General features: G+C 56.6%; 1 protein-coding gene across 2 annotated transcripts in view; it reads left to right on the forward strand.

The window, feature by feature from the left end:
- CELSR1 (cadherin EGF LAG seven-pass G-type receptor 1) overlaps positions 1-15,505 on the forward strand; it is a 146,134-nt gene that overhangs the window by 76,038 nt on the left and 54,591 nt on the right. For both annotated transcript variants that reach the window (XM_043881641.1, XM_043881640.1), the window contains exons 4-5: positions 3,328-3,443; positions 3,823-3,911. In XM_043881641.1, coding sequence (XP_043737576.1) covers positions 3,328-3,443; positions 3,823-3,911 — 205 coding nt within the window. The remainder of the gene's footprint in view (positions 1-3,327; positions 3,444-3,822; positions 3,912-15,505) is intronic.

Raw genomic sequence — 15,505 nt, forward strand, 5'->3', positions numbered from 1 at the left:
GCAGAGGGGGGCAGGCCCCCGAGACCCCGGGCCCGCCCACCTTGTCCAGCTCCAGCCCCCCGGGAGATTCTCGGGCTTGGACATCTGCACTGGGTACAGACGGGTCCTTTTGAAGGGCGCTCTGTTTAGAGATGTGGGTCCCTGGTGAGATACCTTCTGGGCTCTGCCCAGCTCATCACAGACCTCAGCGTGGACCACTCAGTGGCCAGCCTGCTTATCCTGATCTGCCGGCATTTCCCCGTTCAGCCCTCTTCCTGAATCTTCCTCGGAGGCCAGCTTTAATGAGACAGCAAGAGCAGCTCTCATCTGTTCTGGATCCTTTGAGCATCGCCCCCTTTCCCGGGAACTTGGAAGGAGGGTGGAAGACGCGGCTCTGCTCGGCCCCCTGACCTGACTGCAAGGCTGGAGTTGTGTTTGATTCCAAGAGCAGTTGTGAGGTTTGGGCCGTGCGGAGCCTGCTGTCTGGGGGTGATTGCCCACGTTCTGGTGCACGGTTCGCGGCTCCACCACAGCCTGTAAACCAGCGAACCGGGGTCCCTCTCGGCGTGGAGAGGGCGCACATGAGTTGGCACTTGCTGTTGCCCTCCCACCCTCTCACAGGGCCCCAGTGCCTGGCCCTGGCCCTGGTCCTGGCCACGCCTGCTCCCAGCCCGCTCCCTCCTCTGCCCGTAAGTCCTGGGCTCAGGAGGCCACCGAGTGGGCACAGCCTTCCAAACAAGGGCTCCTCTTTGGCACCCTCACCAGCTCTGCATGAAGCGTGGCTGGCTGTTTAGGGCAGCAGGCTCCCGTGGGTGCCCACCCCCAGATCAGAGGTGCCCTGTGTCTGCTGGCAGAGTCACTGCCCCAGGTGGTTTCGCTGTCTCTGTGGCCATGGCTGCCCGCCACTGGGCATGACCAGCAGCCCTCTGGCGCGGGCAGTGCAGCCCGTGAGCTGCAGGAGGCTGGCCTGAAAGGTGACGGGAAGTCCTGGTGGGGGCAGCCCACGGATGCAGAAACCGGCAAAGGAAGTCTGGCGGCTCCGGACTCAGAGCCTGAAGAGCAGGCGTGTTTAACTAGATGTCCCTCCAATGTCGTGTGTGTCCCATGCTTGGGAAATGTTGTATTTTAGGTGATCATGTGAGAACAATTTAGGGACAGTTTCCCATGTGCCTGATGGCAGCTAGGGTGCCGAGGTGATGCCAAATCAGGGAGCGTTTTGCATCAAAGGCCGAATCGTGAAAAGTCCCCCGGAACGTGGGCAGGGCCGGGAAGGAGCTGGCCCCCTGCCTGCTGAGGGCCGCACCGTGAGAAAGGTGGGCTGGGGCGCCAGCCCGGGGCTTTTGTTTCAGGCAGTTTCTTTGGAAGCAGCTTCTCCTCTTTCTGGTTTCTGTTTGCCCAGGGCTTGGGCTCCGGGCCGGGCACCCCCCCCCGCCTGCCTCCTTTGTCCTCTCTGCTCCCCGGCCCCCTCTCCAGGCTGCGGTTTCTGCTTCTGCCCTTTCTCCTTTGGCGCTGTTCAGACCCTGCCTGGGGCCCCGGGGCCCTGCATTCGCTCTTCCATCCTGGCAGTGCAGGGGGCCCGCCCCCAAGGACCCTCCCGCACTGATCCTCTGCACCGGCTCCCACCCTGGTCCAAAGAGAGACCCACACCCGTCAGACTTGCAGAAGGGGAGCAGGTGCGGCCTGCGGGTCTCAGGAAGCGAGCCGCTGTTAGTTCAGCTCCTTTCTCCTTCTGCCTGCTGGCTGCACACTCAGAGCCTGCACTTGGCTCTGCATGGATTTTTAGGGTTGTCATTGGCGCATGCTGCCTCTAAACCGAGGGGCTTCCAGCTGCGGGCAGGAGCTGCCGGTTCTGTGTACCTCAAGTGGGGAGCTGGGGTCAGCCCGAGGCTGGCTCCCACAGAACCCGGCCGCACGAAAGCGGGTAAACTGACCTGGAATCAAAGGAATGACTTTTCCCGCTTAACCTCGGGGGAGAGGGACATCCAGCTGCCTCAGCAGTCTTGCGTTTTCCCCGGGGTTTGCGGGTTCTCTGTAACCATGGGGTCCAGGAGGCGTCGTGGCCACGTGGTGTGTTGGGGACCCTCGGCTCTGATGATAGCGGCCTCCTTATCGGGTAGGAGGAGATTTCTAAGGCTCTTTGTTTCTTGTCGGAGTTAAGTGGTTTTTTACTCTTGATGCTTCAACTCTGATGGTTTTCATGCGTCTGTTGGTTCACGGGAGCCCCATCCATGCGTGGATGCAACACACTGGTGTTACACACTTGCCTGGACCAGATCTTTCTTGTTTGGTCTTGGAAATGCAGCCGTGAATGAGAGTCATCATCCTTCCCCTTAAAGGATCATGTGTCCTTTTCTAAAAATCTTTTTATTTAAAAAAGTGGGCTGTGGGCTCTTTGTTGCCTGACCAGGGATCAAACCCTCGCCCTTGCAGTGGAATCTTGGAGTCTTCACCACCAGACTGCCAGGGAAATCCCAGGAGCACGCGTTCTCATAAAGGAACAAATAAGCAGGAGAATTTCAGAAATGAAATGAGTGATGTGATAGACTGTGGCGGGGGGCACAGTTTAGGTAAAATGAGTTGGGAAAACACAACTGCAGTGATGCCTGGGGGGCCTGCAGAGGCGGGGAGTTCACCCCCCGGGCGGGGGCCAGCAGGTGCGGAGGAGGCCCCTCCGGGGGCAGGGAAGGGGCAGAAGGACGCAGTGTGGCTGCGGCTGGAGCCTGGTGGTCGAGACGAGGGACTCTGGCCTGAGCTGGTCATTGGCACCCGCGTCCCGTGCCCTGGGGGCACACGCGGGTCTGCCCCCTCGAGCAGCAGGCGCCCTGCATGTGTTCCGTGCCCCGACATTCCCCGTTGGTACAGTGCATCATCCTTCAAGGGCATCATACGAAGGTTGTGGTAATCAGGTTCCCCCCAGAATCTACTTTGCTCCTTCCAGAAAGGAACATCGCTAATTAGATTTTGTGCTATTTGTATGCTAAGCCGCGTCCAACTCTGCAATCCCATGGACTGTAGCGCGCCAGGCTCCTCTGTCCATGGGACTCTCCAGGTAAGAATACTGGAGTGGGTTGCCATGCCCTCCTCCAGGGGATCTTCCTGACTCAGGGATTGAACCCGCATCTGTTGTGTCTCTTGCGTTGGCAGGTGGGTTCTTTACCGGCTAGCACCACCTGGACTGTCAACTCCTGATGTGAGAGAGAGAGTCCCAGGGGCCAGAGTCTTTGCTGCGCGTGGCCTGTGCTGTCGCCCACTCTGGCTGGGCCTGTCGCCCTGGGCGCCCCACCCCCGCCGGCCCTGCAGACCTTCCACCCTGGGGTCGTTCATTGTGCGATGTGCTCTGCCCCCCAGGTTTGCCACCCAGGAGAGGAACGCGCTGCTGCTGTATAACGGCCGCTTCAACGAGAAGCACGACTTCATCGCCCTGGAGATAGTGGACGAGCAGGTGCAGCTCACCTTCTCGGCAGGTGAGGCCCCCCGCGCGGGAGGGAGCCGCCCTCGGGTTGCACCCCAGGCGCTTCGTGGGTTAAAACCACCCCATCCTGCAACAGCGCCTTCTAGCGTGCCGACCCCTGGCTCTCCGTCTGGGAATCCGTCCTGTGGCGTGGTCGGGGGCAGTCCCCGAACACACTGTTCATTGCAGCGTTGTTTATGATGCTTCAGGCACAGCTCAGATGTCCAGAGACTGGGGGATCCTCGCGCCCTCTGTAGGGTGAAAATATTGACAAAGCCACTGAAAACGTTTTTTTCCGGGTTGCCGGGGAGAACGCGGTCCAGACGGTCAGGGGGACTTTCCGCCTTGGTGGTCTGCTCACGTCTCCTCTCTCCGGCCCCCCTGCCCCGCAGGCGAGACCACGACCACGGTGGCGCCGCAGGTCCCGGGCGGCGTGAGTGATGGGCGCTGGCACTGGGTGCAGGTGCGCTACTACAACAAGGTAGGCCTCCTCCTCCAGGCAGCCCCCGCGGGTGCCCTGCGGCTCCTCGGGCCTGAGACACACAGACGCTGAAGTTCAGATAAATATGCCGGCTGGCAAAGTTCTTTAGGAGACCAGCATCTGTTGAGGGTCTGTGTGAAGATACCCAAGCCCCACAGTGTGTTGGATACTCCCTCAGGGAGCGCTGGGACCCCAGAGATCACCCTGCCCCCGGGGCAGGACGCAGAAAGAGCTTATTCATTGCGGCTGCCTTGGCCGAGTCATTACTGGGGGCTGAAATCCCAGGCCATTCAAACACAGTCCCAAGGCCTAAACCTACCCGGCCTCCCTGGATGAAACCCGAGAGTCAGAAGGCTCTCCCAGGAAACGCTGTGAAGTCTGGGCGTTTTTGGGGGGTTTCCTTTCATTTTGCTGTTTCTTGACTTGTAAGGAGACTCCTTGGTGGTTTTTGCATCAGAATGCCCGCTTTCCAATTGCAGGGGATTTGGCACGCCCTCTTTTCCTTCCTGGGGAATTCTAGGGCGCCTCCCCCTCATGGCGTTCAGCCACAGATTTGGGCCTGGCTTGGCTCACAGACAAGGGGTCCCCGCTCAGTAAGGGATACGCCAGTGGAGAAAGAGCGCTGCCTTTCAGCCTTTGGACACCGTGGGGATCTAACTCTCCACGTCTCCACCGCCCTGAATGTGTAGCCCCCGGCAGTGATCGCCCCACACGGTGCCCCTGGTTTTTTGCCCCCAACCTGAGGACAGGCGCTCCCCTGTCGCCCCGCCCGGGGTAGAGGGTGGCCGGGTTCTGACTCAGGTGTGGAACTCGGCGCTGCGTTCGTGACGAGGGCCGGGGTGCAGGTCTGAAGTGACGCGGGGGCTGGCGTCCCTCTCGGGAACGTGAGGACCAGGTGGGCAGTGTCCACAGCTGCCTGGGACGGCCGCCCCGTTCTGTTAGGCCCGGGCCGTGGTCTTGGCAGTGCCTGCGTTACCTGACGCATGGCTGTGTGTGCAAGCTAAGGAGGTGGGCTGGGGGCCGGCTGGGGGGCCCAGAGGAAGGCAGAGCACCCCCAAAGACAATTTCCTCGCTGCCCCATCTCTTGTGCGGGAGCCTCCTCCTACAGCTGTGCCCGTGGCCGATTGGGACAGTCATTAGCCAGTGCTAGGCGCCCACCTGCTGCCCACTTGGAACAGCCTCGTGTGGCCGCAGTGGGAGATGAAGGGTGCGGGGGGACCCTCAGAGCCGCCTCCTGCTGACCTCCACTGGCTTGAGGATGGACGGATCCTCAGCTTGGGTTTTTCTCTCTGCGGGGTCTTAACCCTCCCAACCTCCTTTCCCCAACTGCTACCCGTGGGACTTTCTCACCTGATTCAGCAGCTCCAGAGGAAAGCGGGGGCCCCCCTAGGGCCCCCCAAGGGAGTTCTGCCCCACAATCCGCTGGAGGTTAGATGCTTTCTGCCCCGTCTCTCCGCCCTGGAGGCAGTGTGCTCAGCAACCGTAGGAGCGCGGGGCAGCAGCTCTCGGCTGGCGCAGGTGTGAGGCCCGCCGAGCCTCCTGGGGGGTCAGGAGCCCACGGCACGCGGCCCCGTCCACCGAGCAGGGACGGTCGGCTCTGACCGCAGGGCCTCGATGTGCTCCGGCCAGTGGGGCAGTGGACGGCCCTGATGCCCCAGGTCGTGGCGATGGCTTACCCGCGTCCGGGCGGGACCAGCAAGAAGCCGTGTTGGCGGCAGGGCCCCTGCAAGGCCGACCCCCTCCTGGCCCACGGATGGGGACACAGGGGTCAGTGGTTTTCTGGCTCAGACACGTGTGGGCGCTTGTCGGGATGCTGCACACGCCCTCGAGTAGAGCGTCGGGAAGGTTGAGAGTCACAGCGGCCGCTCGGGCCACTCGCTGCTCCAGGACCACATGGCAAGGGCGTGGTGCCCGCAGGCTGGCCTTCCTGCCTCCGAGGCCAGGACCCAGGGGTGGGCGGTCCCTGCTCATCCTCTGGGGGGCTTCCCGCACAGCGGGGGGCTTCCCGCCCAGCAGGGTGCTGAGGAGACCCTCGGGGGCCCCCCCGCTCCACGTCAGGGAAGCACCCGCAGGGCCTCCTTCTTCCTGCTTGTGTGGGAAACATCTCTCGGGGCCGGCTGAAGACCAGGCTTGGGGGCTGAGTCGGCCTCGACTGCCCCAGCAGGGTCAGATGCCAGTGTTCCCAGCTGAGCAGACGGGGCCTCTGGCTCGGCCCGCCCTGCCCTGGTCCCAGGGCGTCCATCGGCCTCCGCCTTTGCCCTGCACACGGCAAGGCCTGCCTGCTCACAGTGCCCCTGCAGGCGGCACTGAGGAATAAACTCCTTCCTGAAGGTTCCCCGGGGAGGAGGAGCCCAGGAGGCCTGGATCCCTGCCACCCCCCCGTTTCCGATCCCAGGCGGGTCCCTCAGCAGCGCCTGAAGCAGACCCTCGGTGCGGGATTAGGCCTCTCCTCTCGGGCTGCTCAGCTATTTCCTCTCTTGCCCAAGGCTGCCGGGTGGAGGAAACCCAGAAGTTTGCACGTAGACCTTGAGGCCTCCCCTGTGGTTTGCTTCCTCTCACAATGGGAAGTGCTCGGGATTAGGGACGTCTGTCTCGGGAGCTTTGTGTCTCTGGGGGCCAAGGCGCTGACTTGTCCAGATGCAGAGGCCCACCCCTCCTCCCTGGGGCCCAGGCGGGGTGGCTTGAGCCCGTGTGGAGGGGCTGCGGGGGGCCCGTGGCTGCAGGGGGGCCATGTCAGGATGCGACCGGGGGGCAGGAAGGAGGGCAGCCGTGAAGGTGGTCTGTGGGGGGCGGGTCGCTCTGCTCAGCAAGTGTTCTGTCATCCACGTTGTGTCTGATCCTCTGGGTGGGTCCTGTGTGGGAAACCCCTGGGGCCCCATGGGGCCTCTCCCCAAGTCCACGGTTGCCCTGGAGCCTGTCTGGGCTATTTTACCAGTCACCCCAGCCCCTGCCCCCAGAAACAGGCGGAAACCTCCCCAGGATGGCTCCAGGAGGGCTTACGACCAAAGGGGACGGGGTGTGGGGCTTCCATCCATGTGGGCAATGCAGGACCCAGGGCTGTGTCCGCCTTGAGGCCAGGAGGGACTGGGAGAGGGCAGAGTGGAACCCGGACAGGAGGGGTCCTGGGGAGAAGCCCCTGTGCAGAGAAGTAACCTCCTGGCAACGCCCCCCACCCTCAATCTCCTGTTAGGCCTCCCACTGGCCTAAGGCAGTCGAAGCAGAGGACATGACCCCTTCATAGGGTCCACGTGGGTTGGTCCCCCAGGCAGAAAAGTGAAAGAAAGGGAAGGCGAAAGTCGCTCAGTCGTGTCCAACTCTTTGCGACCCCGTGGACTATACAGTCCATGGAATTCTCTAGGCCAGAATACGGGAGTCGGGAGCCTTTCCCTTCTCCAGGGGATCTTCCCAACCCGCGGATAGAACCCAGATCTCCCACATTGTGGGTGGAAGAATCTTAGCAGTTGAGCCAGAAGGGAAGTCTACCAGGCAGGGAGTCCAGCAAAGTCAGTTCACTTTCTGTCTCTGCATGGGGTGGCATTTTAAGCGAGAAGGGCCGGTGGCAAGATTCACTTTCAGTGGAGCTCAGGTGCCCGCTGGAGCTGGGTGTTTTCCTGGGAAGGTATTTTAAAGGCGGACACTTTGCACAAACTTGTTGAACTCCGTCAGACGCAGGTGGAACCTGGGGCCCCTCTGCTCACATCGCCCATGGAGGTTTGGAGAGGATTTGGAGGGTTTGTGGTCTGGTGAAGACCTGCCTGCCGGTGCAGGAGATACAATAGACACAGGTTTGAGTTCTGGGTCGGGAAGATCCCCTGGAGAAGCAGATGGCAACCCACTCCAGTATTCTTGCCTGGGAAATCCCATGGACAGAGGAGCCTGGTGGGCTACGGTCCATGGGGTCACAGAAGAGTCGGACACGACTGAGCACCCACTCACACGCGCCCATGTGGTCATCACCTGGTCGCAGATGTCTCTTCCTCCAAGGCTGTTGTGAACGATCCGTAAACGTTTCCCCTGCCAGCTTGCAGAAGGGTCTGTGCGGCTCACTCTTAAGTGATTTCTCTGCACTGGGAACTCGGGTTTGACCTTAGTCAGGGCTCTCTGGGGTGTCTGTCCTTCCCCCTTGCCCTTGGGCATCAGAATGTTTGTGTCCAGACCCCCGGGGCCGTGGGGAGGGGGGAGGAACACCCTCCGGTGGGAGCAGCAGGGAGGGGACGTTTCCGCTTTTCGCAGGGAGGGCGCCCGGTAGGACGGTCACTCACTGAGCACCGGCCGTGCCGCCAGCCGGGAGGGGGGCGGTGGGGGCTGGGGGGCGGGGCATCTGGAGGGGTTACTTGGAGGCCCTCGCCCTGTCCAATCAGGCTTCTGGGGGGCAGACACGTCCGCCAGGAGATGACTGACGGGATCCTGGGCGGGGCCTCGGCAGGCGTGGCCTGTTCTGGTTCCAGTGATTCCGAGAGGACAGTAGGGTTGTCTCCGGTCGGTGCTGGAAGCATCTTCGTGCAGTGAGTGCTCTGGCCGCACGGCTTCTCTCAGTGCCCGCATCCCGGGCTTCCCACCAAGCAGAGCGTCCAGTGTTTAGGGTTCCGGTGACCCAGCAGGAGGGGCCGCTGGCAAGGGGCTCACCGGGGCCGGCTCACCCGGGACGGCTCACCGGGGCGCACTCATCCCCGGCTGGTCCGCGTCCTTCCTGACCTCTCGGGTCTGTGCCGCACACCGCGTTCCAGGGGCTCCAGGGAAGTGGGCTCTGCGTGGGGTGGTGCAGGGGGGGTCTGATTGCCTGATTGTGGTGTTGGAGAAGACTCTTGAGAGTCCCTTGGCCTGCAAGGAGATCCAACCAGTCCATCCTAAAGGAGATCAGTCCTGAATGTTCAGTGGAAGGACTGATGTTGAAGCTGAAACTCCAATACTTTGGCCACCGGATGCGAAGAACTGACTCTTAGAAAAGACCCTGATGCTGGGAAAGATTGAAGGCAGGAGGAGAAGGGGACGACAGAGGGTGAGATGGTTGGATGGCATCACTGACTCAATGGACATGAGTTTGAGTAAACTCTGGGAGTTGGTGATGGACAGGGAGGCCTTGCGTACTGCAGTCCACAGGGTCGCAAAGGGCTGGACAGGACTGAGCGACTGAACTGAACTGAACTGATCCACCCCCAGGATCGGGGGGCTCCCTCTGCTTTGGCAGATATTCCAGAAGACTCATGGGCTTCCACCCAGACCCTTGTTTCAGGCTGGTCTTCATGGAGGTCCTCCTGGGGTCCTGCAGACCTGCTCTGGGTTCACACCCTGGGTGGGGCTGCCCGGCCTCCCAGGCCCTCCCTTCTGCCCTTGCTTCATGCCTTTGTTCACTCGCTAGTACATGGAGCAGTTATTGAGTGCCTGTTGTGTGCCGGGCATTGTTCTGGGTACAGGAACACGTAAAGAGACAAAGAGATGAGACTATTGTGTAGGTGTGCGTGTTCCAGAGGGTGTGGGGGGCGGGAAGGGGAGAGACGGTGCGCAGAGGGAGAGACCTCGAGGCGGGGAGAAGGCCCGCGGAACTCTGGGTCCTTTCCGTAAAGACAGGTATTTAGAAACCAGGATTCAGGTGCGGGACGCACTCATTGCTCCCAGGGTGTCTCACTCCCCGTCTCTCCTCCTGGGGCCAGGGGGACATGTATATATGTTTGTACAGGGGGGTGTGTGTGTTCATATACACTCATACTGAAAGTCACGTTTCTTTCTATCTCTACTTATTGAAAACTTTGAATTCCGTTCCAACACCACAGAATCATTCTAGTTTTTTCCCCCTTCCGTGTTTGTCTTTTCTTGCTCAGTGAGAAAACCTCTTCCCATTGCCCTCAGGATAGTTCTTCATTGACTCAATCCACCGTCGTTTAAACGGCCTCCAACCCCACCAGGCCGCCGGCTCCTCACTCGCCCTCGGCCCCCAGCAGGCCCCCTCCCCTGCCGCCCTCCTCGTTCAGCCCCAGCCTCGCGACTGCTGCCTCTCTAGGCCCTGCGTCTACCCACTGACTCCAGCAGGTGCTGGGAACAAGGGACCTTCACAGAGATTTGACTCAAGTATTCAATTATTCGGAAAAGGGAGGAAGGAAAAAAAATGAAGGAAGTTTGTTTAAATTTTTTTTTTAATTTAAAGGGAATGAAAATACAAAATGCCAAAATATGTGGGATGCTGAGAGGGAAATTCACAGCATTTTACACTCATTTTAGAAAAGGGCTGTGCTAGGCTGTGCTTACTCACTCAAGTCACGTCCAACTCTGCGACCCCGTGGACTGCAGCCTACCAGGCTCCTCTGCCCTTGGGGATTCTCCAGGCAAGAATACCGAGGCTACATCTCTTTTTTTTTTTTTTTTTTTTTTTTTTAAATTTTTTTATTAGTTGGAGGCTAATTACTTCACAACATTTCAGTGGGTTTTGTCATACATTGATATGAATCAGCCATAGATTTACACTTATTCCCCATCCCGATCCCCCCTCCCACCTCCCTCTCCACCCGACTCCTCTGGGTCTTCCCAGTGCACCAGGCCCGAGCACTTGTCTCATGCATCCCACCTGGGCTGGTGATCTGTTTCACCATAGATAGTATACATGCTGTTCTTTTGAAACATCCCACCCTCACATTCTCCCACAGAGTTCAAAAGTCTGTTCTGTATTTCTGTGTCTCTTTTTCTGTTTTGCATATAGGGTTATCATTACCATCTTTCTAAATTCCATATATATGTGTTAGTATGCTGTAATGTTCTTTATCTTTCTGGCTTACTTCACTCTGTATAATGGGCTCCAGTTTCATCCATCTCATTAGGACTGATTCAAATGAATTCTTTTTGACAGCTGAGTAATATTCCATGGTGTATATGTACCACAGCTTCCTTATCCATTCATCTGCTGATGGGCATCTAGGTTGCTTCCATGTCCTGGCTATTATAAACAGTGCTGCAATGAACATTGGGGTGCACGTGTCTCTTTCAGATCTGGTTTCCTCAGTGTGTATGCCCAGAAGTGGGATTGCTGGGTCATATGGCAGTTCTATTTCCAGTTTTTTAAGGAATGTCCACACTGTTTTCCATAGCGGCTGTACTAGTTTGCATTCCCACCAACAGTGTAAGAGGGTTCCCTTTTCTCCACACCCTCTCCAGCATTTATTGCTTGTAGTCTTTTGGATAGCAGCCATCCTGACTGGCGTGTAATGGTACCTCATTGTGGTTTTGATTTGCATTTCTCTAATAATGAGTGATGTTGAGCACCTTTTCATGTGTTTGTTAGCCATCTGTATGTCTTCTTTGGAGAAATGTCTGTTTAGTTCTTTGGCCCATTTTTTGATTGGGTCATTTATTTTTCTGGAATTGAGCTGCAGGAGTTGCTTGTATATTTTTGAGATTAATCCTTTGTCTGTTTCTTCATTTGCTATTATTTTCTCCCAATCTGACGGCTGTCTTTTCACCTTACTTATAGTTTCCTTTGTAGTGCAAAAGCTTTTAAGTTTCATTAGATCCCATTTGTTTAGTTTTGCTTTTATTTCCAATATTCTGGGAGGTGGGTCATAGAGGATCTTGCTGTGATTTATGTCAGAGAGTGTTTTGCCTATGTTCTCCTCTAGGAGTTTTATAGTTTCTGGTCTTACATTTAGATCTTTAATCCATTTTGAGTTTATTTTTGTGTATGGTGTTAGAAAGTGTTCTAGTTTCATTCTTTTACAAGTGGTTGACCAGTTTTCCCAGCACCACTTGTTAAAGAGGTTGTCTTTTTTCCATTGTATATCCTTGCCTCCTTTGTCAAAGATAAGGTGTCCATAGGTTCGTGGATTTATCTCTGGGCTTTCTATTCTGTTCCATTGATCTATATTTCTGTCTTTGTGAGGCTACATCTCAAATCGATAATCTAAGTTCCCACTTCAGTTCAGCTCGGTCGCTCAGTCATGTCCAACTCTTTGTGACCCCATGGACTGCATCATGCCAGGTTTCCCTGTCCGTCACCAACACCCGGAACATTCCCACTTCAAGAACCTCCAAAAAGAAGAACAAAATAAACCCAAAGCAAGTAGATGGAAGGAGCGAATGAAGACAAGAGCAGAAACCAGAGATTTTTAAAACAGGAAACCAATAGAATCAACGGAACAAAGAGCATTGGGAAAACCAGTAATGTCATCAAACTTCTAGCAAGAAAAAAAAGAGAGAGAGAATATAGATTAGTAGTATCAGGAATAAATTCTCAATTCCTTGAAACACACACACTGCCATAACTCAACCAATACGAAATAACTAATTCAAACAACTACGTTACTATTAAGGAAATTGTACTTTAAAAACTCCCCAAAATGAAATCTCCAGGTTCCAGTGGTTTCACCTGAGAGTTCTATCAAATGTTTCAGGAATTACACCTATTCTGTACAGTGTGTTTCAGAAAATAGAAGAGGAGGGAACATTTCCAGTCCGTTTTGTGAAGTTAATACCAAAATCAGATGAAGACACTACCAAAAAAAGCTATAGACCAATGACTCTCGTGTCTGTAGATACAACTCACGTACGCAAAGCTTCACAGCAGCTTTTTTCCCTAACATTCCCAAACTGAATAGTTAAGCAGACTGTGTACATCCACACACCACGGAACTCGGAACACCACTAAGTAACAAGACAGGAGGAAGTTCTGATACATGTAAGAGAAAAGGACGCTGACCGGGGAGAGCCAGTCTCATGAGTTTGTGCCAACAGAGGTCTGTCTAGTCAAAGCTGTGGCTTTTCCAGCAGTCATGCATGGATGTGAGCTACAAAGAAACCTGAGCGCCGAGAATTGATGCTTTTGAACTGTGGTGTTGGAGAAGACTCTTGAGAGTCCCTTGGCCTGCAAGGAGATCCAACCAGTCCATCCTAAAGGAAATCAGTCCTGAGTGTTCATTGGAAGCTGCAACTCCAATACTTTGGCCACCTGATGTGAAGAGCTGACTTATTTGAAAAGACTCTGATGCTGGGAAAGATTGAAAGTGGGAGGAGAAGGGGATGACAGAGGATGAGATGGTTGGATGGCATCACTGACCCAATGGACATGAGTTTGAGTAAACTCTGGGAATCGGTGATGGACAGGGAGGCCTGGCGTGCTGCAGTCCATGGGGTCGCAAAGAGTCGGACACGACTGAGCGACTGAACTGAACTGAGCTTGCGTACTACGTGGCTCCATCTGTATATCACTCCTGAAAGAGGGTGTGATGGGCCTGGAGCACGGATGAGTGGCTGCCTGGGCTGGGGGCGGGGGTGGGAGGGAAGTGGGTGGGGTCCCCGTGCTGATGGAAACGCTCTGTGTCCTGACAGTATCAGCGTCCACATCTGGGCTGTGATGTTTACAGTCAGTGGAAACTGGGTAAAGGGCACCTCAGATCTCGCTTATTTTTTAGAATTGCGTGTGCATCTAAAATTAACTCAAGAACTTAATTAAAAGAACTTTGAAAGATGGGCAAATATGTGCTGGCATACACAAATTTTTTTTCTGAAGGGCACCCTCCTCCCCCCCAAAGCAAATCCATCAACAGCACAGATCAGATAGCTGTGCTGGGTCCTAAGCCATCCCACGCATGGTATCTTGAAACATCAGCTGTTTATTATTCCTGTGATTCGTTGACGGGAGGCATTGTTGCAACTCTTTCTGCAGAGAGTCCACCGCATGTGGATGCCTTTGGGAATACGGTTAATGAGAAAGGAGGAGGCCTTCGTGTTCACTTTATAACTTCCTGTGACATCTTACGTGTTTCATGTTTTCTTTTATTAAAGAATACAGTAGGAGTCATCTGGGTGATGGGCTCGTGAACCATTTTTGTTTTCTTTTCTAAAAAATTTTCCATTTAGAAAATCATTTGATTCAAAGCAGGTACAAGATAAGGAAGCTAAACTTTTTTCAAGTGTAGGTAGGCATTTGCCAAGTACATCAACCCTTCGTGATGCAGAGGGCCTGGTGGGCTGGTTACTGTCCCCCGTCTGCACGGGCTCTTCTTAGCCTTGCTCCTCCCACTCACGGAAGTGGTAGCCTGGGAGCCTTGCAGACGCGTCGGTGGGACGCACTGCACACGCTCAGTTCCTACCGGGCAGGCTCACCCATTCCAGCCTGAGTCCGCGGTCTGGGGTGTGAATCGTTTTGTTTCTCTCCGGCGGGGTTTCCTGCTTTCCTCGGTCAGTTTCTGGGGACAGGAATGGTCCCTGTTTGTGTCTGGACCCGTGGGTAGCTGATCAACATCTGACATCGATGTTCCTGTGACCGCAGTGGGAGCCCAGTCCCCAAGCGGGCGGGGCGCCCACCTGCTTCCTTTCCACACACACCCCGTCAGAGGGCAGAGTCACCTGCTATGGAAACACAATCACTTAGCCCCACCCGGGGCCCCCGATCCCCGCCTGTCGTGGAAAGTTGCCCGCAGCCCGGAGCTCAAGGCGGCTCCACCGGCCGCCCTGTCCCACCCAGCGTGCCCACTCAGCCCCCTGTCACTGCCCCACAGTGCTCTGCAATGAAACACTGCCCGCCCCGAGCCCCCTGCCCTCCCAGGCCGCCCCCCTTTCTTCACCCCTGCCCCCTGCCTCCCCAGGACCAGCCTGTCCCTGCTGAGGTCCTCATGTCCAGCCTGGGGGGAGGACACAGAGGGTCGGGGTCGGGGCTGGACGGAGCTCACCCGCCGGTGCCCTCCTGCTCTGCCCTCCCCTCTCCCCCACCTTCCCAGCCCTTTCAGGCCTCACCCCTGCCTTCTCCCCACCGACCCAGCCCTGTTCCCACCACTGCACGGCATCTTAGCGGCTTGCGCACCTGAGGTGGAGGCGGGGAGGCTGATCAGAAAGAGGGTGGAGGCAACTGGGAGGCGCTGGGGGTCTGTAGGGAGAAGCTGAGGATCCTGGGGTGTCTTTGTGGCCATGCACACTCGGGGGACGGAGAGAATCCCATTGGGGTCCCAGCAGGAGCAAGAAGGAGCTTTGCAAGACAGTGTGTGTGTGTGTACGCTTGAGTGTGAGTATGGATGCTTCTTGAAAGCCTGTCTCTCTTTGTCCGAGAAGGTTTTCTAGAAAGATGACCTGTAGCCTGCAAACCCTGACAGCCCAAAGACGTGTCATTGCTGAGGCCGCCTTCCTTTCTCTTTTGGACCCTACGAAGGGCCCCTCCCTCGACTCTGGTCCAGCTGGGAGCAGCCAACGTCAGAGTCATAGACCCCAGGGATGCAGGGCGTGCGCGTCTTGCAGGGCGCTTGAGGGGTCTCCACTTTGTGTCAAGCAGCTTCTGGTCCACAGAGCCCCTAAAAGAAGGAACGTGTTCCCCCAACTTTCCAAGAAGGCGCTATGTAAATGGAAAGAACCCCAACCTTAAGCCCTCCATCTATCATTGGAGAAGAGACCCCCTTGGAGCAAAGCTGCATGAACTCCCGGGTTCCCAGAAAACTTGAGGAGCCTGCCAGCCAGGCAGATACAAACAAGGGATCTGGCCCGGCGGGGTCAGCAGCTCAGACACTCCTGGCCCCCGCTCACCGGCCCCCGAGCTTGTCTGGTGAAGGGCCGCACCTGGTGAAGGGCTGGCGTCCCCACGGAGCTCGCTGGGGCCGGTAGGAGACGCTTCTTTACACACAGTG

The sequence above is a fragment of the Cervus elaphus genome, chromosome 22 (assembly GCF_910594005.1).
Source record: "Cervus elaphus chromosome 22, mCerEla1.1, whole genome shotgun sequence".
NCBI classification, from domain to species: Eukaryota; Metazoa; Chordata; class Mammalia; order Artiodactyla; family Cervidae; genus Cervus; species Cervus elaphus.